The 27654-nt window shown below is 36.3% G+C and overlaps 1 protein-coding gene across 2 annotated transcripts; it reads left to right on the top strand.

Annotated features, from left to right (window-relative positions):
* The first annotated feature begins 1934 nt into the window (after positions 1–1934).
* On the top strand, positions 1935–26263 carry LOC136830782 (uncharacterized). Of its 2 annotated transcripts, none has more exons than XM_067090695.1 (6): positions 1935–2508; positions 12151–12383; positions 13535–13674; positions 14438–14516; positions 16624–16809; positions 24068–26263. In XM_067090695.1, exons 1-6 carry the CDS (start codon positions 2480–2482, stop codon positions 25030–25032), a joined length of 1632 nt encoding a protein of 543 aa, XP_066946796.1. In that variant the 5' UTR covers positions 1935–2479; the 3' UTR covers positions 25033–26263. The 2 variants fall into 2 exon arrangements, with proteins under 2 accessions (XP_066946796.1, XP_066946798.1); XM_067090697.1 differs by lacking the exon at positions 1935–2508 and adding an exon at positions 2536–2631.
* Positions 26264–27654: the final 1391 nt, after the last annotated feature.

The raw sequence follows: 27654 nt of genomic DNA, 5'->3' as shown, positions 1-27654 counted from the left end.
TGTTCTTTCGTTTGGTTTTTTATATGAGCATTTTCTGACTCTCTTTTGAGAGAACGAGTTAGAAGTTTTTTTTTTGTTGTAAATAAACAGACTGTCCGTTTTGAGGGGTGGGGAATGACTAATTGTTGCTGACGCAACAAAGTAGTTACCGGTATGTTTTTGGTGACTACTCATTAATTACAAAACTTCCATGTACACTACATATAATCATGAAGAACATTCTCATCAGGATAAATTCTTCCGTAAATGTTTGGAGATGTTTCGGGTAATGAGTTGAGGCTAGTTGTAACCTTCACATATTATTATTATTTTAAAGCATAAAAATAAAATCAAATATGATGATAAAAAGCATAAAAGCAATTTAATTTTTACATAAACTTGAAATAAATTTAAAGAAGTGGTGTTAGCATTTGGTGAAGGACTGCTTACCTTAATTTCGCCTGTTTCAAAAATCCAGACGGTTCTAACATCTCGAAACTCCCGCGATAGTTTTTAATTGTCCCGGCCCTTAGCATATTCACAGAACTTCTCAATTTATTCCCTACCTCTAGATTGCAAAAGCTTTTCTGGCCAGTCCGCTGTAGGCTACCATTAGGGAGCACTAAGGACTTGGACAGTTTTCAAGCATTCTGTGTGCTTCAAGATGTTGAACTATTTGGATGTTTGAATCAACTGAATTTAAGGCCCTCTTTAAATACGTATGGTAATTTACTTTTTACTCTTTATGTTTTATGTTAATAGTAACAATACATTTTAATATCGTATTTTATCTTACTTTTTACACTACGATATTTTGTTATTAATAATGCAATAATATCTGAAGGCTATAACTGGCCTAGCCATGGCCCAAAACTTCTCTAGCATTTAAGGAAGAATTTTATCATTACTCAACTTCTGGTAGAGTTTCGGTAACATGCTTTATAATACCGAATTCTTACAATCTGAAAAATACTAGAAACTGTAATGAAATTCTTTGAGGAAAAAGTCTAATCAAATTCCTTCAGGGATTCCAGATTCTTTTGCGTAAGGATCCTTCCCCAAGTTATCTGCATCAAGACCTCTTTAGGTCTTTATCTTCATTTTAGAAGCCCTTTGTCATTTATTTTTATCCCTAATAATCATTAACTTTACTTCCAAGTCTATTGTAAAGTAAACTGCATACCATCATAGGACAAGCAGCTGCAACAAAATGGCGAAATTTTAATTCAAAATGGTGATTACACGCACTTCATGTGCAAAAAATAAAAAATGTATGCGCAGGACCCACTCTTGAGTGAGTCCTGGGCATGTGACTGACCTAACTTATTTAGTGTTTTGTTGAACTGTCGAGCAACAACTACAGTATTAGTTTTTTCGGAATTCGGAATTGTCTTTTAGCCACAGTGCCATTGCCTGTAAGTTTTAAGGAAATTTAAACTAATTATGTAATTAAAAACAAAACCATTGAACAATGCAGCAACGGTTTTGATCAGTTATTGGATGGTGTGGTCAGTAAATAATCAGCTCGGTGATGCTTGACTGAACTCATTTTGATAAAATTATGAAAGAATAAAAAATAAGGTTATCAAGACCTGCCTGCAAAATTAAGGTACCCGGGCAAAGGAAGTTAGCATGAAAATCATTAGTAAATCAACAAATTACACGAAGAATGAAGTGGTGAGACTTGTCGAGACGAGTTGCGTCTAGTAAGAGCTTACGCTGACATATTAAGACGTCTCAGTGAGACTTGCACGAATATATTTGTTTTGAGAAAGCATATGAGTAGGAATAACTAGTAGCTATAATATATAATATAATATGTTTTAAAAAAACAGCACTTCATTTCCATATTTTTCAAGTAATGAGAGAGAGACCTATTTATAATCATGACTCGATTATCCTGGAGGGCGGGGGTTCAAGCAGCTCCGCCCCCTTTAATTAGGTTGATGCCAGACACATACAACCCTTGTTTTAACATTTATCTCGGCTAATCCGTAACAAGTAAATCCCAAGTTCCAATAGCAAAGTGTTCTTCGTGTAGAACGAGGCAAATCGCTGAAGCTATCTATGAAGGCTCGCAGATTCTCTATTTCGAGGTACATTATTCCTTGCCGAAATCCCTCGAGCTGTGTTCTTTGTTCACCCGTCACAGTGCATCGTGCATGCATTCATTCGGCCATTCATAGGACAAGCACAATCATGAATTGTATTAAATCAAAGTATTTTGGTTGTCTGAAATGCTTTTCAGCTAGATTTTAAAACTGAACATCAGTTTTCAGCCTATTTTTACACTGAAAGCACGACAGCGTAACAATGTTTGCCGCGCAGGAAAACGGGAAACGTTTTCTGTTACATGTTGAGCACGTGTGCTGCGCTCTCTAAACAAACCTCCAAACTGTCGGTGTAAACAAAGGGGCGTGACGACCCTCGTCCCGTTTTAGAAGACGGAAGAGACGGGCATCCTTGGTTTAGCCAGTGTTCTTTGTTCCGTCCGAAGATAATGGATAAAGCTTCGAAAGCAATTCGCAGGTTAGTTGGTTTTGTTTGTAAACTAAACACTGGCGTACCTCACGTCCGGTGGTGATCAATATGAGTTTCAGCATCGTTGTTTGTTATTGAAACCAGAATCATAGGATTGGAATTCTTCCAGTGGTAACTAAGATAGTGTACTCCATTAGACATGTAGCCCGTTTTTCCCATATATATATATATATATATATATATATATATATATATATATATATATATATATATATATATATATATATATATATATATATATATATATATATGAATGTATTGTACAGCTTATCACCTTTTATTGTATATATGGTTGGCCTTATATAGGGTGTTCGTGGGCACTGTCTTATTTATAGGAATAGGTATTCAAGCCAGGCTAGGCATAATATGTGTATGTAGTTGATGTAGTCTATTACATTTTATAACCCTAGTCTAATAACAAATCATGCTACTGTGCCGTAACCCATACAGTCACTACACCACTTTTTTATGCTGACCCTTAGCCTAATTGTAACTTACAGTTTGTCTTGAGTAAAGAAGATTTAAGCAGCCTAATAAGAGTTTAAGGAAGAACGTATGTGGGTGTGAGGCTAGCTTAAGAAAGCAAAAGTAATGATAATGAGAAAGAAACAGAAGCAATTCTCTGGTTTATACCAGTTATTCAGCAAACAACACAGTAACTATGAGATAAAGCTCTAGACCTTGAATACAAATTATTATTGTGAAGTACAATAGTTTAATCAGGTGACCAGTTGATTTGATGACTCAGTTGAACTTTGAAATGTAAGATTTAGGTGATGTGAAAATTAGACAGTTGGAATTTAATAAAAGAAAAGAACCCTTAGCACTCTTACTGACACAGTATAAGGCACCTTATTGCAGAATATTTTACAGACACTTGAGTTAGATTTCCAGATAGTTAGGGTAAACATTTAGGATTTGTTCCTGCATGAGAGTTGAAAATTGTAGCCAAATAGAGTTAAAGAGGTATAATAGGTAAGAGGGAAGGGACCAGAGGGAATGAGTGGAAAGCAGAGTGCAGACCATATAATATATACTCACTCTGGGTAAATACCAAATTTTGGTTGGGTTAAGTTTCAGTCAATCAGATGTTGCATGGTGTGAGATTCCATAATTAAATTTTTATATATTATTTAATTACCATGCATATTGTTAGAATATAAGTTAAGTATGTATCATTTACTCCCTTCTTATCTGTAATATAGTGCTGAAATCCAGAGGAAAGGTTCCAATTGGGAAAGAGCTGTTTGGATATTTTGAGGGAATTGTAGTGGTGAATATCACCTGATGTTCACAGTCATCAGATGATGCCAGGATTAAGTGGAAGGGAATTACTAGTGCATTTGTAAATAAGAATATTCTTTTTGGAAACAGAAAATCTCTGTGATGTGTGTACTTTACAGTGCCTTTCTCACTGCTCAGAGGAGACATGGACATTTAAAAAAAAAAAATGGAGGAGCTGAGATTTTTGGCAGGAATGGGCTGAATAGCTCATATTACATATGTTTCTGCAAGATGTTTTCAGAGGCTGGAAGTAGAATGATATCCAAAAGGCTGAAGATTCCTGTGGTGTGAAAGGAAGAGGAGCAATCAGTAAGAAAAGTGGAAGTGCAGTAGCAGGTCAAAACCAGTAGAAATGGCAAGTAAAGTGCATAGGCTAACTAAAGGGGAAAATTGACACATATATAAATATTAAAGATGATGAAATTGCAAGCTTTATTCACTGATGGATTTAATTGGAAATTAGAATAATGAATGAAGTGCAAATTATAAGATGTAAAGTAAATGATATGAAGAATGGAGAACTAATTACATTTCTTATCCCATAAAGAGGAAAGATACATAAATATTAAAGGTAATAATGAAATGACAGACTCTTCATTGATGATTAAGATCGAAAATTAGAATAATGAATTAAGTGCAAATTATAAGATTCAAAGTTAATTATATTAAGAAGAATATACTGTATATTATTTTTTCCTCAATACACTCATTAGACACCTAATTCTTTTGATGGATACCCCATTATCCAATTTCTGAATTTATCAGGCAGTGATGAATGACAAACCCTTTGTGCAAATCCTATCAGATTGTTTTTCTGAATATTTAAAATATCATTCTAGTCGTTAAAGATTCAAGATGTAACTTTTGAAACTATATATTTTTACTCAATTCTAAGATGTTCTTTAGGCCAGCCGTATCTGATTTTAGATTTATAGTTGAACTGTATTCTGCAGTTGTACCTTGGGTAATAACAATGATAATAATATAAGGAAAATTAGAGTGATAAGGCTGAAGTAAGAAATTTGACAGAAATGGAAATAGATACAGTAGTTAGTATACAGTATATCACAGTATATCTACTCTACACTATGTACTGATGATGCTCGGACAAATTTACAAATAGTTTTATTCAATACCTGTACAAGTATTCGATACCTGACACTGAAAACCATCACATATATATCTTAGCTGATATCTTTGAATTGTATGGTGCAGCTTGTGGAGAAGACAGTTTCTTATAAGAATAAAGTTAATCTTGATTTTAGTTGTCTGATGTCAGTTGAGTGCCTTTTCTTGCATTTGTAATGTAAAGTTATGAAGGATGGCAAAGTTTTGCATTCTTGAATTCAACTGAGGAATTTCTCAAGGATAATTTTAACAACTGTTTTAATGTGTGCCATGTTTTGTTCTCATTTTCATTGTATGCAAGAGGGTTGTATTTTAATTTGCATTTATTCGGTGAATGCCTGTAGTGGCTATTTGATTTTGTGTAACACTAAGGCTCAAAACCACTAGTTAGTGTGAATGATTTTAATTCAAGCTTTGATACAAAGCACCAGTCAGTTTTGTATGCACAGTTGCCCCTTGAAATTCATGGATTTGATTATTCATGTTTTTTTTTTCATATATTATATTGGAGTTTTATGGCCATCTGTGTAAACTTGCAGCCGACTCCAGTGGGCTAGATGCATAAAGAAAATTAGAAAATTGTTTAATAGGCTATAAATGCATAAAATACATGTGTTAGTCTACTTTATCAATAAAATACAGGAATATCATCGGTGATGACTGCACAGTTGAGCAAAATTTAAATGAGTGAAGATATTGCAAGTCTTACAGTTATAAAACAAACTGTGATTCATATTGAGATGTGCCTTATATATAGTTTACTGCTATTGATTTTTCATATTTAGTATATGGCTATTTTAGTTATTTCATGACAGTCAAAGCAATATTTAAGGGGCGTGGTATATAAAAATGTTTACATTTTTGTGTATCACAAAACAATTTTGCTGTGTATTTTATAAAATGTCTTTAGTAGCCTTGAATTTATAATATATTTGTGTGAGTTGTGGGAGTGAGTGATAAATTGGGCACCCAAACTTCACTTATTTTTCACACACACTCAAAACATCACTTATTTTTCTCTCCAGCTCTCTCTCTCTCTCTCTCTCTCTCTCTCTCTCTCTCTCTCTCTCTCTCGCTGTATATTTTCAATACTGTGCTAAAATTTTAATCCTGTCAAAGATATACATTTCTATACTTAATCATTACATCAGAGTCCAGATGCCTCAGTTACAACGAAAACATCATATGCACATCAATTTATTTTATATTTGTTATTGAAACTTGCCCTCTCAGTGTTGATTTATTTTATGTTACAACTTTATAACCATAATGACCCCTACTTCGTTGGCAGCAGAGTTTGTCATTATAATGTGAAACATCAGTTTTATATAAGTGAATTACTAGAGTTTGTGTCCACATTTTTCACAGTGGATCTTTTGTAGGCGACAAGGGCCCACCCACATTTGGGACTGATGGGTACAACTCAGCAGAGAGCTTCAATTCATTTTCTGCTGGTTCCCGACTAACATCGATGGTTTTGTGCAGTCATTGCTTCATCTTTTTGGATATTTGTTCTTGTATTTTGGTGAAGTATTCACTTTTTGTGGTGGCATTAAAGATTAGTTATCTTGTTAGCTGTGATTGAATTTATTGCTCAATTTAGTTCAATATGTCAAGGCTCCAGCTCTTTAAGCATTCGTTATTGCATTGAGGGTTGCAAAACTATATTAATGAAAGTGACATATGATTCTTACAATAAGTGTGTCAAATGTAGGGGGCAGGAGTGGAGTAAAGAGTTTACTTGTCCGGAATGTCATGATTGGGAAGATTAATAATTGGAAGGCATTGAAGTCCCATCTGGACAAACTTGACAGAGATAGGAAAATGAAGGCAGTTCTCGGAGCAGAAAGTAGGGCTAGTTTGGAAGCTCCTCTTTATCTAGTGTGGTAGAAGATAGCTCTGTTTCTTCTCCTCATATTCCTGTTATGTCTCCCATCCTTAGCCCTCTTACTCCTTTACCCCAGATTCCCATACCAATCCTGGTTCCCAGTCTCCAATAAGAAGCTTGAGTTTTTTAACACTATAATGTCTTGAAGCTTCAGAGATTTTGATAAAAGCATCTTCCAGTTTTGGTCGTAACAGAGTGTTGTGCATGTTGGAGTTGGTACCCTCTTCAGAGATCTTGTGATATAAGCTCCTCCGCCAGTGTTTACCGGAGTGTCCAAGTGTCGGCTGGCGGGGTTTTCAGTGACAAAATGTTGTTCCCATGCTTGACAGAACCACTAGAAAGGCATCTCTTTTGGTGGGAATCAGCTGTTGTCTGATTTGGATAGCTCCTCTCCTGACAGAAAGCATCAGTGGCGTCGTGCTTCTGCCTCTTGGCCTTTGAAAAGGCACTCTGTCAATGCAGACAGCTCCCCACCTCCTGTCAAGAGGTACAAGGAGGCCAGTATTAGCCCTCCTGTAGTTTTGCTGTTCTGCCTTCTGCCACTTCTTCTCCTCATCTTCAGCATTTGTGGGATGGTCCAGAGCCTCTCTGTGTCTCGAGTACCCTGGTTTGGTTTCCAAGTGCCAAGATGCTCCAAGTAAGCACACGTCAACTGCTGCTAAGCCTTCTCTTATCTGTGAGCCTCCCTCCAGAAAGCTTGGCGCCAGCTTGGCCTCCTCAGACTTCTGCACCTGACTGCTCGGTGCCAATTTCTGGGCGCTTGGCACCAGCTGTAGAGCACTCAGCACTTCTTCCACCCCCATCAGCTCAGGAAGACTTCTTGACCCCTGATTAAGGGTCAACTTGAGGAGTTCATGAGGTTTTTGTAGAAGAAGACAGCAGTCTCTAAAAGTAAGGCCATGTCTTTGTCCTGTCTTTTCTGACGATGAAGGCGCTGAACAAGAGACCTCTCCTGCTTTAGCCTATTCTTCCTTACTGAGGTTTTTTCTGGGTAATTTCCCAGATTTTTACGAGCCTGCCGCTCCTAATTCCCCAGCCTCGACCTTCCTCATGAGGGAACGGACATCTGACAGCATGTGCCTCCCAAAGTTAGTTCTTTCCTCTTCCTCGAACAAAGTCCTTTCGGGAAGTAGACGAGTGGCTGGCCATGAAGAGGGAGCAAGGTAAGGCTACCTTTGCTTTCCCTCCTTCTAAGCCTCTTAAGAGGAGGTATCGTTTTTACTCAATTGGAGAAACTTCCTCCTTGGGAGTTTCTGCCTCCTCCCAAGGGGACTTCTCTGGTTTGGTTGATGCAACTCATCGTTCCACGTTTGCCTTAGCTAATATTTCATTTTCTTTGCCTGAACTTGATCATCTCATTGGGAATCTTTTCAAGATTCTGGAAATTTTTAGCTTCCTCGACTGGACTGTGGGGACTTTGGCAAGGAAAATTGAGGATTGTCCAGTCTTAGCAGAAGATTTTGCTTACAACTGGTTGGGGGTATTGTCTTGTACTGACAAGGCAGTCAGAGATGGTTCTTTTGAGCTTGCCTCCCTTTTTTCAATGGGAATCTTGAAGAAACGAGAGCTGTGGTGCTCCTTTGCCACGAACGGAGTTACCACAATGCAGAAGTCAGCCCTCTTGTTTTCTCCTTTGGACAAATCCTGTCTTTTCCCCTAAGACACCATTAAGGAAGTTCTGTCGGATTTACAGAAGAAATCCACTACCGATCTTATGGCACAGTCTACTAAGCACCTGAAAGAAGCTCCCACTGTAGCGACCAAGTCTTTCTCGCCTCTGCAACCTCAGCCCTTCCGAGGAGGAAGGTCTAGACCTCAAGCCAATCTGCGTCCCCCATCTAGATCCATCAAGAATTCATCTTTCAAACCAACCATTAAGAAATGAAAGTCTAGTCCTTTGTGCCCCAGTAGGGGCCAGGCTGCACCTCTTTTGGGAGGAATGGAGCTGCAGAGGCGGCAGAATCTTGGGTATTCCAAGTGTTGAGGGAAGGCTATTCCATCCCTTTCAGAGAGAAGCCTCCCTTATCCAAGTCAGCGATCATCTTGATAGCATACTTGGCAGACTCCAAGAAGTTTGTTGCCCAGTCTCAAGAAGTTGAGTTCCTTATTCGCAGAGGAGCAGTAGAAGAGGTTTTGGATCACAACTTGGAAGGATTTTACAACCATCTCTTCATGGTCCCCAAGTCATCGAGGGGCTGGAGACCAGTTCTGGATGTCAGCGCCCTTAATCTGTTTGTGCTGAAAACCAAGCTTCACATGGAGACCAACCACTGTCATGTCCTCTCTCCATCAGGGCAACTGGAGGGTCACCCTGGATATGCAGGACACTTATTTCCATGTCCCAATACATCCAGATTCCAGAAAGTTCCTGCGATTTGTCTTTCGGGGCAAGGTTCTCCAGTTTTGAACCTTGTGCTTTGGCCTGTCCACAGCCCCACAAGCATTCACACGGATCCTCACACCTCTTGGAAAATGGCTTCATCTTCTTGACATAAATATATACCTCTATCTCGATGACTGGCTGCTCTGCTCCCCTTTGGAGAAGTGCACATAGGACTTAAAGAAGACTCTTCGCCTGATGCAGGAGTTGGGCATTTCAGTCAACTTCCAGAAATCTCAATCAATTCTGATACAGATGATGCCTTATTTAGAGATGATTCTGGACTCAGTAACTTTTTGGGTTTTTCTCTCCCCCAAAAGGACTTTTTGGGTTTTTCTCTCTCCCAAAAGGATCGGCTCTTGTCTCCAGACTGCCCAGGAGTGCCTATCTCTCAGAATTTGCTCAGCAGTTCAGTGGATGGGTTCTGCTGGGAACTTTGGCATCCGTTGAACCTTTCGTGAAGTTGAGCAGGCTTCACATGAGGCTGCTTCAGTTTTACCTGAAAGTGAACAGGAGCCAGACTCCTTCATCTTCCCAAATCTTCAGAGATCAAGGAGGACCTTCGTTGGTGATTGTCCATATAAAGACTTCGAGAAGGGAAGTCTCTTCTGCCCTTGAACCCTGACCTAGACTTTTATTACGACTCTTCAGATCTAGGTTGGGGAGCCCTGTTAGGGAGCTGGAATGTCTCAGGGATGTGGTCAGTAGATCAGAGAGCTCTCCACATCAATATCAAGGAACTGAATGCTATTCCCCTGGGCCTCCAGGCCTTCTTTCCACTCTTTTCTGGCAAGGTAGTAGCAGTTTATGCTGACAACACTACAGCTCTTTTCTGCAAACAAGGGGCCACTCACTCCTTCACTGTCTACGAGACAGCGAAAGATCTTCTGTGGGCAGAGCAGAACCAGGTGAAGATTATCACCCGCTTCATTCAGGGGAGAATGAACATCCTAGCAGATGTGTTGAGCTGTTGCAGTTAAGTCCTGCCGACATAGTGGACCCTGGACTCCCTCGTATGTAACAATCTTTGGAAACTATGGGGCAAACCAGCAGTGGACCTCTTCACGATGTCAAGAAACCACCGTCTGCCTCTCTTTTGCACCCCAGTCCTGGACCCTTGCATGGGCGACAGATGCCATGCTTTTGAACTGGATGGGCCTGGACGTCTACGCGTTTCTGCCATTCAGGTTGATCAGGGAGGTACTCAACAAGTTTTCATCTCACCAGAATGTCTCAATGACCCTAGTTGATCCATTCTGGCCCAGAAAGGAATGGTGTGCAGATCTGCTTCAACTGTTAATGGACAGAAGGGATCAGAGGACCTTCAGACAATCTCTGGTGCTCTGTGAGGAATCTTTACATTCCCTGTCGAAGAATGCTCTTTCCTTTGTTCTGAGAAGTTTGATTACTGAGGCATATTCTCAGGTTCAAGAGGACGTCTTACCTTCCTTTAAGGCAAAGGCTTATGAGGTTTGGGCCGTCACAACTTCTCTAGCTTTTCGGCATAACATGTCTCTGGAGGCTATTCTGCAGTCAACATTTTGTAAGCGTAGGTCGGTATTTGCTTCACATTACCTTAAAGATGTAGAAACTGTGTTCGAAAATTATCCGTGGCTGGCATGTTGTTGGGAAAGGAAGCATAGGGTGCCTTCTGTCCCTCTTCTTTCCTCCCTCCTTGATGAAAGGCGTTGAGTCTGAGGGAACCCTGGGGATACACTACATCGTGGCAGGAGTACCCTCCAGTTTTTAATGCTTAGGGTGGTGGTTTTTATTCCAGTGTAAGTGACAGTGTTGTATTTTTTATTCTAGTCAATTCATGAGCACCTAGGGGCAGCACCCACCTGCAGTAACTCTCCTAACAGATAAGGAACAACAAGTATTGTACCAGTGCTAGCAGCCTATCTATTTCAAAGTCATTACTTTTATTCATGTTTTGGAGTAGAATATGTCCTTTCAGTGTGGAATCAGCTATGTAATTACTTGCCATGAAAGGTGTTGAGTCAAAGGAAACCCTGTACACTACATTAAGATGAGTTGGGGTGGTGGTTTTTATTCCAGTTTAGGTGACAGTGTTGTATTTTGATTCTAGTCTACACCCAGGGCAAAAGGTACCCATTTTAATCTTTGACAACCATCAGTGAACTGCCATTGCTGCAAAGTACCCACTGAAGTAGTGGTGATTCTTGGCCATACTGCCACGCCCTCTACAGGTTAAGATGAGCACCAACTAGAGGCAGTACCCACCTGCAACAGTTCTCTTAACAGATGAGGAACAATAAGCATTGTACCAGTACTAGCAATCTATCTATTTCAAAGTCATTACTTTTATTAATGTTTTGGAGTAGAATATTTCCTTTCAATGTGGAATCAGCTATGTAATTACTTGGTAAGTGACATGTATAAAAATGATATTTTTATGATAAAATAAGGTTTTATATAAACTTACCAAGTAATTACATAATCAGAGCCCCCCCTCCTCCCCTCAAATGGATGCGAGGCCTCAAATGAATTGAAGCTCTCTGCTGAGTTGTACCTATCAGTCCCGAATGTGGGCGGGGCCTTGTCACTTACACAAAGTCGTAGCGCCACCATGAAATTTGAATTTTTTTTTAGGCTGCTGTGGTAGAAGCTAGTAGCTATGTAAGTACAGTAGACATAAAACCTTATTTTATCATAAAAATATCATTTTTAGCTAGAGCTTGCTTCTTCTCTCTCTCTCTCTCTCTCTCTCTCTCTCTCTCTCTCTCTGTTTGATTGTTCTTTTTTGATATTTTTTTTTTATTTCACTGCAGTACAACTTTGTTCCCTTAATGAACTGTTAATCTATTCATGATACTTATAAATATTAGCAAAACAAGACAAGTCCAATCAATGGAAGTTTGTTTAGTAGAATTTATTTAATAATCTCATGGAAGCATCTGATTTTTTACCCTTCAATTTTTTCCAACAGATCTGGCGTCCGTCTAAAGTCTCTCTCTAGTGGTCATGGAGACCTTCAGATGATTATTTCTCAGCTTGGGGAAGTAAGAACAAGTTATAAAGCATTTGTCCATGCTCAGGCTCAAACCTCAGAAGATATATTAAAGTGGGCATGTACCCATGAAAACAGGGCAATTGGAGAGACATTTGGTTATTTAGCAGAATTAGCACTTATTTGGACTGAAGCACAGCGAGAGTTTGCAGGCAAGTTTAAGATGTAAATTATGTAGGTGTTTTCAAGTTTATGTTTTCCATGTGCAGTACTGTGTATTGCATTACTGTATTATACTCCAAGGCAATGTACAAACAGTACCAGCAGAGAATACTATCCCTAATACTGTATATTAATGCTGTAGTATATACATTTTCAACACTACATGTCCAAATGCACTGGTATACTGTACATTTACATCATATAATTTACTAACATACTGGGATAAATTTCCAGTGCAGTATACAAACTCTAATACAGTGTGTTCTACTTGTATATTAAGATAAAAGTACATGGTAGTCAACTTGGTTCTTGTGGGCACCAGAAGAGTTGGAAGATACCTACTTGAATGAGAACTCTGAGAAAGATGGCTGGAGATTTTTGGAAGTGAAAGCACAAGAAGACATGAGTGGGAGGGATTTCACAGATGCCCTTAATGCCTCATTGTGTTGAGGTGATGATGCATATAAACTAAGATTTCAAAAGAGAGGAACAAGTGATAGTGTTTAATCTTCCCACTTACTCTTGAAAATTTCATTCACTTTCTCAACTACCACAAAGGGTACATGAAATGTAAATATATTTATTTTGAATGATTAACATCATTAACAGTGACATTTTAAATTGTTGTTTTGTAAATTTTGTAAGGCATTAAGATATTTGTTTAAAAATGTCATAGTGTTTGTTTTCATAAAATAGGAGGTATACAGAGAATATGTGCTCTATATTTTCAATTACTGTATAGGAAATTTCCACATTTCTCTTTTTTCACACTGTCTGTTTCCTGTTCTGTAAAACCAGAGGAAAATAGATTCCAAAATGTTATACATTGTTGCCAATACACCAAATTTTGAGAAGTAAATTAGGTAGCCTTTTGATGTTAAATATGGATCTAATTGTTCATCCCTGGCAAGCATTGGGTACTATTATTTGTATTAAAAATATTCAGTTTTAAGACTTATTAGTCATATTTCATTTGGGAAAAAGATAGCAAGTATACTGCTTATCATTTGGTAACTCATTAAAATACTGTGATTTTGGTGGAGAAAGAAATTTTTCAATATTAGTGGAGTACATAAATTTGATGCTAATGGAAAGATTTATTACTATTATTATTACTGTACTCACCTATTTTTATATCCAGATAAATTAAAGGAATATAAGTCAATGTATGAGCTCATTCTGGAAGGGGAAAAGCATGTCACTCAGGCTCGTGAGACACTGGTTGCTAGAGAGCAGCGCGAGACGAAGCTACGGAAAGAGTACACTAAAGTCAGTAAAAAGGTAAGGTTTAGCATTTTTAGTTATTTATTTATTTATTTTTTGAAATTGTAAATACTGAACTTTTTCAGTTTTTTATATTATGACATAGAAGGCTGAAGTACAGCATGGCATGTGGATACTGAGAGTAGCTGTAAACAGAGTCTTAGGTTAAGCTCAATAAGGTGTTACTCTTATAGGTGATTTTAGATTTATCCTAATGATTGCCCTGATTTTCTTTCAAGATGACTCAGAAGTTGATAGCCTCTATGAAGGTAAAGTGACATGTCCATGATTAAATTTCCAGCCAGATGGTACTGATGCACATGTTTTTCTAGCTGATGACAGATAAATAGATGAAAAAAACCAAAACACACAAAAATCCATTTGGACTGTTGATTAAGGGAAGCTTGAACCAGGAGCATGGTAGGCTTATATTTTGATGAAATAGGCACTGTATTGAACAGGAATACTATCTCCTCTGCTATTAACTCATTTTTTAGTTTGAGGCCCAAAACAACCCTTATAAGATAATTTGGGATTCATGTAGAGAACAGTATTGTTATCTATGTACTTTACATTTGAATAGTGGCTTTTCCTTTTTATTGAGGCTATCTGCATGAGAAACATGATCAGCAGTAACCCTTGCAAACTCTTATTGCAGTTCCCTTATTATTTGTAATCATATTTGTGTAGATTTACTGTATGTTACTCAGTATTTTATCATTTATAGAAAGATGCTTTAAATCTTACAGATTGAAATGATTCTGCTTTTTTTTTTCATAAGGCACCAGTTGATGAAGTGAGGTTACTAAAAGAGAGATTAAACCAGGCTGAGAGAGCAAGAGATCTGGCTCATTTAGAATGTAAGTATGTTATGTTTACAGTATACTAATTTCAGGGATGCTTGTGTTAGCGCAAAACATATTTTGTCATGACTGAATTTTCAGGGCGCAATAAACTATTGTGTATTACTCTAATATGTATTGGGCTGTTGTTCCAGACTGCTAATGCATGCTAGAAACTTTCACAAGATATAAAAAGGCCACAAAAAAAAATTAATTTTCACATTTGGTAAGATATTAATTTTCAAATTTGCTTTGGAGAAATCATAAAAAGTATCCTAGAATTGTTATGATAGTATGAGCCACCAGCCAGGGAGGCCCATTGAGAATTCCCATGAGCACCCTCAATGTGGATAGTGATTCCCTCTTTAAAACCACTTAACCTCACAAGATCTCATTCTCTTTAAATTGCTCATTTGCCTTCTCTCTCTAGGTTGTTTTTTTCCACTGTTGTGTTGAGAGAATTTCTCCTTTTGTTCGAATGCATTTCCTTTTTGTTTTTAGGTATAGCAATGTCTAAATTTAGCAATCTGATTTTTCATTGTATGCCATTGTTTCTTTGTGATCGTATATTGGATTCAACAAGTACCCATATTTATAAACAGGTTGTTCAGCAGATGTTCATGATTTGTTTGTGTCGAAACCCCCAACTGGCTTGGTTCAACTGTGCAACATTGTGGCTTACTGCATTTGATATAGCCAAACTACAAAATTTTGTTTAAAAGTGTAAAGCCATTCTCATACAAAAAAGAAATACTTCAAGTGAAACATTAAAATAAATAATTCAGTATAATTATTTGTATAACAAGTTGACAGATTTGGTGTACTGGGACTAACATAAGTTTAAGGTGGGGAAAGTTTCTGAAAGGATATTGAATGGTTAGAAGGTGGTAAAGAAAGCAGAAGGTACAGGGTTGTTATGGATTTCCTCCACAGTAATTTAGGTTTGGAACTTATGATCACTAATATCTAGAGTTACATTGAAGCAAAGTTTGAGTTGCATTCTGCAATCTAGTAAATATGCAACAGCAAGCAAAAGTAACATGAACAGCAGTTGGTCCCTGTGTAGACTGCTCAGTATTTGAATCTTGTGATTTGAATAACAGCAGGGCATATTTGATAATTCCAGTTCTCTGTGGGTCTTCCATCTCTTCTGCTTCTCATACCTTTACTTGTGTTAAACCATTTGTGTATTTCTGTTGCGTTGCTAGTAAAAGATCATCAAAATCTTCTTCAGGATGTGGTTAACATATAGCAGTTTACTTAGGTCAGTCAAAATTAACTCTTGAAAATATTGAAAACCTATTAGAAATCAGCAAGAGGTTTTTATAACTAGTTTCACATTCAATGAAATATGGTATTATAATTTCATGCCATGAAGCATCATTCTTCATCAACTTGTAGATATCATAATTTCAAAATTAGTGCAAGGCCATGTTTGGATCCACATAAACTACCATTGGTACCCATGTGACATACCAAGGAAATCCTTCTAAAGATTTTGTTAACAGTCCTTGATCCTTAGGAAGAGGTAAGGTGATAGTATTATTAGATAAAAATGAAAAAAAGAAAATAGTCTCATTTGGATGTGTCTTTTATTGCAAATTGAAGAGTACAGTGGTACAAAATAATAATATAGCTATAGAATATGGTTAAAATAATAGGCTCCTATAAAAGACCACAGAAAATAGGAGTAAGAAGACCCTATTATCTCCTTAATGGGGTCTACTCCCTGCTTTCACATATGAACTTGCATATGCTGTTTGCCTGATTATACTGTTCATTATATAGCACAGTCCATTACAGCAAGATTTTGTTTTAATTGATGCAAGTTTGAGATGTCTCCTTACCAAAAGTGCAAACCTATAAATTATTACCCAAGTACCACTTATAGTTGAGAGGGAATACTGTATAGGCAAGAAAGTAAAGATCATGATTTTAAAGTTTGTCACAGGTGGTATAAATGTTAGGAACACAACTTACCATGATGATTTTGTAACAGATAGTTTAAAGTTATGTTGATTAGAGTTTTGGGATGAATGGACTTGACATTAAACAACACATCACCCATACTGGTTAATGATGAATCTTTTCACATGTATGTTTATAAAACCCTTCAATATTTCAGTGGTGGAGCGAGTAGGAGAAAATGAAGCTTTGAAAATGATTAGAATAAAAGAAGGTCTCTTACTTCTTGGAAATGCTTACCAGGAATTGGCACAGAAGTCTTTGACGATATTTACTGCTCACCATAATGTTACTTCTGAGTTACCAGAGGTTCGTGATAAAGATCTTCATGACGTTAAATACACAGGTACAGTATTTTTCCTCTTTTTCATAAATTATGCTCATACTCTTATTACATGCTTTCTTAGTTGCATTCTTATAATTAGTTCTGTACAATAGAAAATTAGATTAGTACTGAGTGGCTCTAAATAGGTAAGAGTAATCATGGGAGAATTTTTGAAGGTGAATTTGAGGCTTGGAGTGATGAAGGTTATTAAATTTTGTCTCAAAACTGTTATGAATTGAAACTGTCTCTCTATTCTGCTGACAAAGAATAGCTGGACATGGAAAATCATCATATAATATTGGGAGGTTGAATTCTAAAAGTGCACCTGGTGATTATAATAATAAGGCCCTGATTATCAATAATAATTTATCTTTAAACCCTGTGGGTAACCAAAAATTTATTTTAAATCACCTCAAAACCTTATTAGTAAAACAGTTTAATGTAGGTCCTTTTTATACTGTACACACTCCTACAATATACTGTATGTATTATTTATACTGTACACACTTACAATATACTGTACAGTATGTATTATTGCAGTTCAGTAACCATGAATGAGTTTCCAAATCAGAGTAAGACCCAAACAACATCCTTTTCAAGAAAGAGCGATGAAATAATTTTTAAAAATTTGTTTTCATTCCATAACTTCACAAATTAAAAAAGAAAAAGTGAGAGAGAGATTGTCCTAAATACCATCAGTCTCAGCCAGAGCCCTTCGTTGGGTGAGTCATTAGAGCTTCGGACTGTCACTTGATGGGCCGGAGTTCAATTCCCCGGCCGGCTGATGAAGAGTTAGAAGAATTTATTTCTGGTGATAGAAATTCATTTCTCGCTATAATGTGGTTCAGATTCCACAATAAGCTGTAGGTCCCATTGCTAAGTAACCAATTGGTTCTTAGCCATGTAAAATAAGTCTAATCCTTCGGGCCAGCCCTAGGAGAGCTGTTAATCAGCTCAGTGGTCTGGTAAAACTAAGGTATACTTAACTTTTTCAGTCTCAGTCAACATACACACACATTACCTTAGCTTGATTTAAGAAATAAAAGTACTTGCAAAACGATAGAAAGTGGCTGGACTAAGCCTTCAATAATGACACCAAAGTTAGTGAGAAAGATTGAATTTTGAAAGTTACATTTATTTCATACTTTTATATAAGCACCAAATGGCAGAAAGTTCATCAGTCCCAATCTATATTTTCATTTATCGTTTGTTTTCAATTAATATTTCTTTCTATTTTTCATTTCCAGTTATTTTCTTTTACCAAATATGTTTTTCCCAGCTTTTCCCCCTTCTTTTTTGTGCTTACTTCTTAGGAATATTTTATGCTAGGTGTTCTTAGTTTGGGGCTTGAGGGTGGAAAGAAATGGGAGGGGTCCTTCCCTCTCTGCTTCCAGTGTGTTGGGTGAAGTGGTGAGGGAGATGTAAAGTAGATGACAAAAAGTGAGTTTCATGTTATTGTTTTCTGTTTTTGTATATTATTATCATTACTGTTATTTTGATACCATTATCTGTTTGTGAAGTTTTTGTACTTGTTCACTTGTTGAATCAAGTATTGTATTGAATGTTTGGTATGTATATCCTTAGTTTTTATCTCTCTCTCTCTCTCTCTCTCTCTCTCTCTCTCTCTCTCTCTCTCTCTCTCTCTCTCTCTCTCTCTCTTTATTAATTATATAGCTTTCAGGAAATATGGGATTGATGTAAAAATGAGAAATATTGTTCATAAGTCTTAGTCAGAGATAAGTAATTTCCCTAAATATTTTCCATGATTGTACCTTCATTTTGTTGATTGATTTATCAATGATGGACAGTGTCTGAGGAGTCACCCATAGTTATTGGAGAAATATTTATTTAAATTATTGTACAGGTTAGACCTCTTTACTCTGGCAACCTTGGGACCCAGCCATTGCTGGGCTGTTGGAAATGTTATTCAGCAGAAGTTGACCTTTAAGACCCTTATGGGAATCTCTTATGTAACCATATGCTTATTCAACATACATTATGGGAACCCCACATGCAACCATATGCTTATTCAACATGCGTACGTATTGCTTTATTCTTAAAGGTAGAACCAAGCTTAAAGCAGGACATAATACAACCGTAAATTCATCCAAACAAAGTTTGTTAGGCTTGCTAAAGAAAGCATCTACCCAGTTATGCTAACAACTTATGTCAGAGCTGAAACCTCAGCATAAGTGAACTACACTAATTTTGCCACTCCAATAATTGCCTCTATTTGAAAAATCCTAGGAGACTTTCTGGGTAGCCTTAGCATTGATGATGGTAATTGAAATGCCAGTGAAATTTTTGACCCAAGGGGGGAATATTTGTGTAAGTACTAAAGAAATTTACATCATAATTCTTGTTGTTGGCTGAGACTCCCTAGTGTTATATGAAGAAACATGATAATTCATGACAGATTTCTCCTGAGTTAGTTATAAATGATTTGGTTAATCAGACCTGTGAACTCTTTTAGGGTTCTTCTCGGGCTGGGAAGATTTCTCCGGAAATGGTCACATATTTTAAAATGACAGGTTTGATGATTGTATTTTCAGCAGCAAATATTTGCACATAGTCTATCATCAAATGCAGAGCACTTAGGCACTGGGGCACTTCAAAATAGGCTCATGTTTACTCATAGTCATGTTTTTTCTCTCAGTTTTATAATATTACAGTTCGTTGTTTGACTATTAGATATTGTTGATGGATCTTTTAAAGAATGGTTTGCATTGATTCCATTACAGGGAACAATGCCTTGTTATTGGAAAGACTGGTGATTTTTATTTTACATTGAATTAATGAATTGTTTAGTATGACGCGTCACTCATTTTATAATCAAATTACAGGTAATTCTCTTCATACAACCAAGTTCAATTCCAAGAGCTCATTTGTAGGTTTAATGTGATTTTAAGTCCAACAAAGTTAGCCTAGGCATCCAGCGTTGTAGTTAGCCTTTGGCATATATTACTGTTCAGTAATAAAGCCTCCTGTCAAGACACTTGGGTCTTTATACAAAAAGTAAAGTTTATAATAACAAAAATATTCAATCTCCATTAAAAAGTGGCAATTAAATACATGAAATGAAGTTTATGTTCCACATATTGTACAAGCACAGAAGTTTGTATGTTTGAAAGTTTATATGTAAAGGACTACTTGTATTATAAAGAAGTCAAAATGAATAAATAAAATTAAATATAATGAATTAGCAGAAAATAATTTCAGAAAATTATTCAAATCACAGAAAACAGTTATTATTGAACTGTGACATTCCAGTTGATTGTGTTTAAAGAATTTTGGGAAAATATTGTCATTAATTTTGTCTATAAAAAATATTTATTAGAAAAAATCTGCTACTTGATGTACTACAAAGACTATAAAACAACAAAACCTAAACCCATTCACCTGCTCATAGCGTAGTAAACAACATGAAATGAAACTGCAGTGCTGTGGATGATGTCAGAAGTTGGCCAATGTATCCCAAAATAAGCTGTCAGTTTGTGACATTTATTTTTTCCTAAGCATTAGGCACTTGATAAAAAGAGACACAGATCAGTAGAATCTACAACTGCTTTAGGCAAACTACTCCACATTTCAGTAGTAGCCAAGACAAAACTCCTAGCAAGCTTAGTAGTATTAAATGTGATACCAGATGATGATGCTGTTTGCAACAGTAGCCTGCCTAGTTTTGCAAGCTGAGACTCCCAGGTCAGAAGGAGAAGAATACAGAGGATGTGTTTCATTGTACCTGTAGTACATTTTATGCAACAAGCATAATGAACTCACATCTGTGCCACAAGTCAATATTAAGTTGGCAAAATACACTTGACTGATGACTTAACTGTATTAAAGTTTTTGAGATGAGAGTCAACACCCAAAGACCACAATGGTTCACATTACTTCAAACAGGGGAGAACAAAAGAGTTGAAACACTTAGATGTATAGCTTCTTCATCAAACATTAAAAAATATTTCAACAAGATACCAAATGTTTGATACCAAATGTTTGAGAAACAGAGGAAGCACTACTTAAAGTGTCACTGATGTTTAAAACCTTACCATACCATTGAAATGTGAATCAGGATGCAAAGGCAGACGTGTTCTGGATTGATTGATTATCATACGCGTTTTGGAAGAATTAAGATATGCCCCAAAGCCTACTCCATTCATGAATATGTGCCAGATCTCTGTTCAAGGTTATGCAACTAAATACCCAAGGTTTGGAGAAGGAACAGCAGCTAGCAGATTAGCATCTTCGGCATATGAATTCAGTTTGTTCTCCAGTCCTTGTTACATGTAACCAGTATTGATAATAAATAGCAAAGGCCTAAGAATACAATTGAGGAACACCAGAAATAACATCAGTAAACCTACTATACTGGCCATCAAAACAGACCCTTTGGACTCTGCCTATTGATAATTTAAAAATATTATTAAAAGATTCTTCCCTAATCTTAGGCTGTAGGTAAATACAAAACAGTCATGTAAAAAATCTAAACCAGTCATGTGTCAAACCGGCCCACTGGGGTATAGAGCCTTACCTAGAGTCTGGTTGATATCTCGTCACCAGCAGCAGAGTTTCTCTCTCTCTCTCTCTCTCTCTCTCTCTCTCTCTCTCTCTCATTAGCCTATTCTGTCGAAGGTGTGCAAATCAAATCCTAAGCTACAAAATAGTTTATTAAGTAAGCTTGATAACAAATCATGCAAAATGAAGTAAGGAAGGTAGATACTAAACCCATGGAGCATTACCCCAAAATAAAGAGAAAAAATGATTGCAAGTCACTTGTGATATGTGGGGATTATTTCCTGTCTCCCACCATGTCTCTAAGCTACCTTGCATTTCATGGGAGCATGTTACACATAACTTTCAGACTCATGTCTGTCACTGTTCCTTAAAACAACCACTTTTCCCATCGGCTATTTTAAATGCTTGCTTGACCAGGAGCACATCTTTTCCAAAAAACCATGGGTCCACAAAAACATTCCTTGGGAAGAACGGAACCATCTCTGTTGGGCCCCAGTTTATAAACGTACCAAAACGCATGAGGTAAAATGTTGAATAATGTCGAAAAGAACAATCACTAAATAATTATTGTAGCCCTTGTAAAGGTTAGTAAGGTTAAAGCTCAACTCTTACATTCTGCAGAGGGAATTTCAATTCCCTAGTGTTCCAAAACATGTCCAGGCACTTATGATTCTTACAAAGGAATGAAAGGCCTGTTACCAGAGCCCTCACACCTTAGTGATTTCGTAACAAACATATGCATGTATATTTCAGCTTCATGCCCACGAAACCGATTATATCCAGACCTAAAAGTCCATGACTTGATGGAAATTTCCATCATCACCATGTAAGGCTGTATCTAAGCACCCTGTGAATAATTTTCCGGTTCATCGTTCGAACAATCACTGAATCTCACTTGCAATCTCATGAACGGAATCTCCCTGGTTTCCAACCGGACGAACAAAGCTGAATCTCAAAAGTGACTGAACTCAAGACACTGAATAAACACACATAACCCCCCACTTGCAAGGTAACTGAATAACACACCCCCAGTTGCAAGGTAACAGAATACAACAAGTGTTGGTTTGTTGAGAATTATCTCCATATATACTTAATACATGTATGCCTCTGCACCCTCATTAACAGCACTGCAAGATGGTAGATATTGACAAGAGTGCGTCACAAGTACGAAGGCCTTTTCCAAACCCAAACTTTAATGCTGGTGGCAGGGTATTATCTTCGACAGACCTACAAAAATGCTTAGAGAGCAGCATCTCAAAAACCTTAGATAAAACAGGCAATTGAAATTGGCCTATATTCTGAGGAGCATGAGGATGGACTTATCCCTCAAGTAATGCAGCAATGTTTCCCTTCCTCCAAACAGAAGGGAAACTTGCAAATCCTTCTGACTTTCTTAAAATAGTAGCACTGTAATCTGAGGAGCAATGAAATCATTATTCTTAAAAAAAAAAAATAGAAAGATCCCACTAGAGTCCATGCTGCCATAACTGGCAAGCCCTAGAAGCAAAGGTTTGACTTCTATAGATCTGGAAGTCAGTGAATGCAACTTAAGCTTTGGAAAACATGACTGAGGCAACACCAAGGACTTACCATGCTGTTAGCTGACCAAGCCTTGACTCAAAAGTTTTCCTATCTATTTAAGGTAATATACAGCAGCCTCATCTGCTCCATCAAGGGAGGATATGCTAGAATCAACTTCAAAGACTGGTAACTTTAGGTTAAACCACTGCTTATGGCCATCGCCATTGAAAAGCAAGGTTTCCTTCACTGCCTCATTATAAACTCTATATTATATTTTTAAATAATTTATAAAGCTCTGGATAAAACAGCAAAAAAGCTAATCCAATCATGGGTGAATGAGAGTTTGTTTTATTAAGATAATTTAAGAAATTATCATATATTATTGTGGTCAGAGAAGACATAATTGAAGCACAGTAATTCAAGAAAATGGTTTTCTGAATATAAATATAGTAATATATGCATGAAATTATATCTATCTTTAAAAAATGTTTATGGGTTATGTTAGGGGAGTGACGATTTAAGGAGGAAGTCAGTATATAGGTATTCTTGCTTCTGAATTACAGGATTGCTCTTTATTAGTCATATGGGTACATTGAAAATGATCCCAAGTCTGTACGGATATGAAGTTATATTTTTTTAAGACATTGAAGCCACTGTACTTACATTGTGTTTTTTTCTCCCATCCTGGAAGGTAAAATGCATGTACTCTGTTGGTTATTTTTTTTCACATACAGTATCTAATGAGGATCCTGTACTTTTTTCTTTATAAGAAGTCAAACTAGCGTAGGACATAGAAGAAATTCAGTGATAAAACAAATGTATAAACTTAAAAGCAGATAATAATCTTGTTAGGTGAACATAATATGGAATATAAAATTCCATAAGTAACTTTTTTCATATTCATGCCAACAAACAAACAAGTAGTCTAACCTAACCAAAAACATAACCGCCCTATCGGAGGTAATAAGTAATTTATCAAGAACTGTATATTGTAATTTCTGGGAAGAGATTAGTGAATATGAAAACAATGTTTTTATAGATAAAGGTAATGCAGTGATGAGAGATTTACACAAGTTAAGGTTAGGGTCTACCTTCCAGTGCAGACTGTCCCTTCTGTTGCCATACTTTTTTCTTGCTAAATTTTCTGCTAAAAAAAATACCGAATAGTATTATATGTACTGTGTATAGACTAGAGATAATTTAATGTATGTTATTAATTTAATGGTTTAATTTATTGCAGGGTCAGATATTGCTAGGAAATATGTACAAGACACAAAGGAAAAAATAAGAAGTTACTGTCCCCCTGTTGTTCCCACAAAGCTCCCTCTGCCAGAAGACCCTCCACCCCCATATACTCCATCTTTGGAACACTTGAATGATTTGTCAAACTCAAGACAGAATGGGCACAATGGGAATGTGAATAACATACCTTCAAATATCAACAATTCTGTAGATCATCCATCAGCTCCTCAAGTTTCTTTACCATCAGTTAATGGTTATCCTCATCTTCCTGGTCATGTTGAAGGGGGAATATCGTCTCCTGGCCGTCATGGGTTAGATAATCGACCTACTGCTCCAAGTATTTCTTCTTCAACCATTAATTCTCCATTGCCTGTTAGTCCACAAAGTCGTGTCTATCCTGAACTTCCTCAGCCAAAGGATAATCATCATCCTTCTGTCCCTCAACCTCACAAGGGACCAGAATTTCATCATGATCCACGCACAACCCATTTCCAAAGTGTCCCTAATTTAGGTGACGGATCAGTCACGGATCATAGCGTAAGATACCCTCCTCTTAATGTAGGTGAAAACTCCAGCTTTAACGACAGTAACTTTCATCCTGACACTTCATCCTCTAGTCCAAGTCTTTTAGCTAGCCATCTATCAAAGACTTCAGATGCCCCTGATTCACCTCCTTTTAATCCATATTATGATTGGCTACCAGCACATGTTGCAGACAAATTTAGCAACACAACACATAGGCCAGAAGACAAGAACGTTTCTTTACCTCAAGCTGAAAGTAATCCTTCACCCAAGCCCGAACTTAGTGAAAATGGAGAGGATAGTAAATCACTAGCCTCTAGTGATAAACCTGTCCAGCCAAAAAATTTGAACCCATTCTTTGAAGATTCAGCTGATGATGATGAAGTTGATGCCAAAGAAACTAAGTCTGCAGGAGCCGTTAAGAAATCTTCGGCAAGGTAGAGATCTTTCCATTCATAGGTTGTGATTAGGTTTAATCTGTTGGTAATGTTGTTGATTTTTTTATACAGTTAATGTTCTGTTACTCAAGAAAAATTGTTTTTGAGGTTGTGAGTGTGTTAGTGACATAAAATTATATGTACCTCTTGACATAAATATTCCTAATACCTTGACTTTAGATAATTACCTTTATATGTGTCTTTAAGTCAGAAAAAGACCATGAGCTTATTTGTTATTTGTTCAATAACATATTTTATAAATATTCTGACTTGACATGCAAGTTGAACTTAAAGAGAATCAAGCCACTAGTCTAAGAATATGAATTGGAAATTTTAAAGCAGAGTAGAAATGTTTCCAGATCTTTTTAAGTTCATTGCATGTTTAATTTCAGGGTGATACTATCAGGTTTAAACAGGAAAACGAAGAATTTTCTGTAACTGCCAAAAAAAAAAAAGTTTTGAATTCCCAAAAGGTTTAGGTCTAGTTGGAATGTTAAGATTTATATGTGAGTGAAGGTTTGATTTATTAAAGACTTTGGTCATGGAAAAATATAAAAAACTTATATAAGAAGAGAATCTCAAGCTGTTGTGTATGATACACAGCATTTTGTACATTGCTTCAAGTCATTTATGAAGTTCCATAAAAATATAGTTTCCTTTATGGATATTCATATCCTCTTAATATTTGTTTAGGTCAACAAAAAGTAACACTTTTGATGTAATACTCAAGCACTTCAATCAGTATACAGTACTGTAGTATGTTTCAGTACAAAAGCAATGAGAGGGCAAGTAAAGATATACAAGTATGTTAGACTGAATTTACTGTCTAAAGCCAGCAATATGTTTCATTATACTTACCAAAACACTTTAACTTAAAGGCTTTTACAGTGTTTTGGTAAGTATAATGAAACTTCATTTTATCATAAAAATGTCATTTTCATTATAATGCCCTACCAAAACACTGTAAAAGCCTTTAAGTTACAGTGTTTTGGTAAGTATAATGAAACTTCATTTTATCATAAAAATGTAATTTTTGAAGTGGTATTGTATTATGCCAAAGAATGTTCTATGCATGAATGGTTGCAGTCAAACAAAGCTTAATCTTTTGATAAAGAAAAAGGAGTTTATTCTCCAGTTGTCAGAAAGATTTTGGTTTCTTTTTACACAAATTATAAATTCCAATTGCCTTAGAATAATGCATTTTATCAAAATAATAAAAATTCTAAACAGTAATATATGATGTTTTATTACTTTTATTCAGTTGCCATCAGAGATAAGAATTAATCGGATATATTGTACCACATTATATATAAATGTTCACAGGAAAGTGAGGGACTTCCAAAACATCCAACTTGATGTTAACCAAAGTACAATATTACAGTATTTGTAGTGCAGTTTGGTAGCGATCAGTTTTAGTCCTATATTGTAAAATTAATCATTTTTATGAGTTTGGTCTTGAATATCTTATAAAAGATGGCATACACAGGAAGCTGGTACAAAAAGGAATTGCTGGGACGTCCTCCTAAGATGTTCTGAACTAACTTTACAATTTAAATTTTATTTTCCACACCCTAAGGCTTTTGGCATTGCTAATGAATTCTTTGTACAGGAATACGGGAACAATTTAAGGCTCAGTTGTTTATAGGGTAGTAACCCAATTTAATGAATCTCAGATGTAAAGCTGATTAACTGGACACACACTAATCATCAACTAGGTCAAAGGGAAAGAGGATTATGCAACTTACCTTTGGTATTGAATATATTCAGCTACCAAAAGACTTTAGATGTAAGAGTAGGGGCTGGGATAGAGATAATGTCTCTACCTAGTATGGTTAGATTAAATGTTTAACTTGTGTGGCCATGCCTCTTTACTAGAATTTGTCAAATATGCTCTTGACTACAGTAGTTTTAGTAGTATGAAGAATGAAAACAGCATGTAAGAAAGGTCTCGCATAAAAGGAACGACCAGGTAGTAAGAATAAATATTCTTTTAAAATCAGAGTCCATGCCTTTAATGACAAAACTTCTCCAAAAGAGATATACTGCTGAATTTATGAGTATTTTTATTCAAGAAGTAATGTGTTGAAAGCTGAAAGTAATTTCTCTTCATTCTGTAGCTAAAGAATTCCATGTAGATTTTTACCAACTGGCATTAACGTATGAACTAGAAGTTGAGGAACAGTCTTTCACAGGACATAATGGCAACCAGGATGATAACTTAATCAGTAAATAAAAAAAAGAATAACAATGAAACAAGCATGACTTAGAATGTATATCACGTCCATTAAGTAAATTTGTAATGATCCAGGATGTTCCATGGCCAAAGTAGGTTACTCATTGTGTGAAACATTGAATGACCTGCCTACAAAGTCAATATTTTAATCCATGAAAATCAACTTGATCTCTTCTGATACCATAGTTATTATTATCCCTCTTAAACCTGTTAACTTTATCGGTATTACAAGATATATAATTTTCAATTGATAAAAGACATTATATTATTATTATATTAATACAACCATATATTAAATATATATAACTAGATGTAGAACAGAAAATGAGATATGAAGCTGTTACTGTCTGTTTTCTCTGTAAAAAGTTTACAAAGATATTGTGACTAAATGTT

Source organism: Macrobrachium rosenbergii, chromosome 47 (genome assembly GCF_040412425.1).
Source record: "Macrobrachium rosenbergii isolate ZJJX-2024 chromosome 47, ASM4041242v1, whole genome shotgun sequence".
NCBI lineage: Eukaryota > Metazoa > Arthropoda > Malacostraca > Decapoda > Palaemonidae > Macrobrachium > Macrobrachium rosenbergii.
This window is presented reverse-complemented; position numbering and strand designations above follow the sequence as displayed.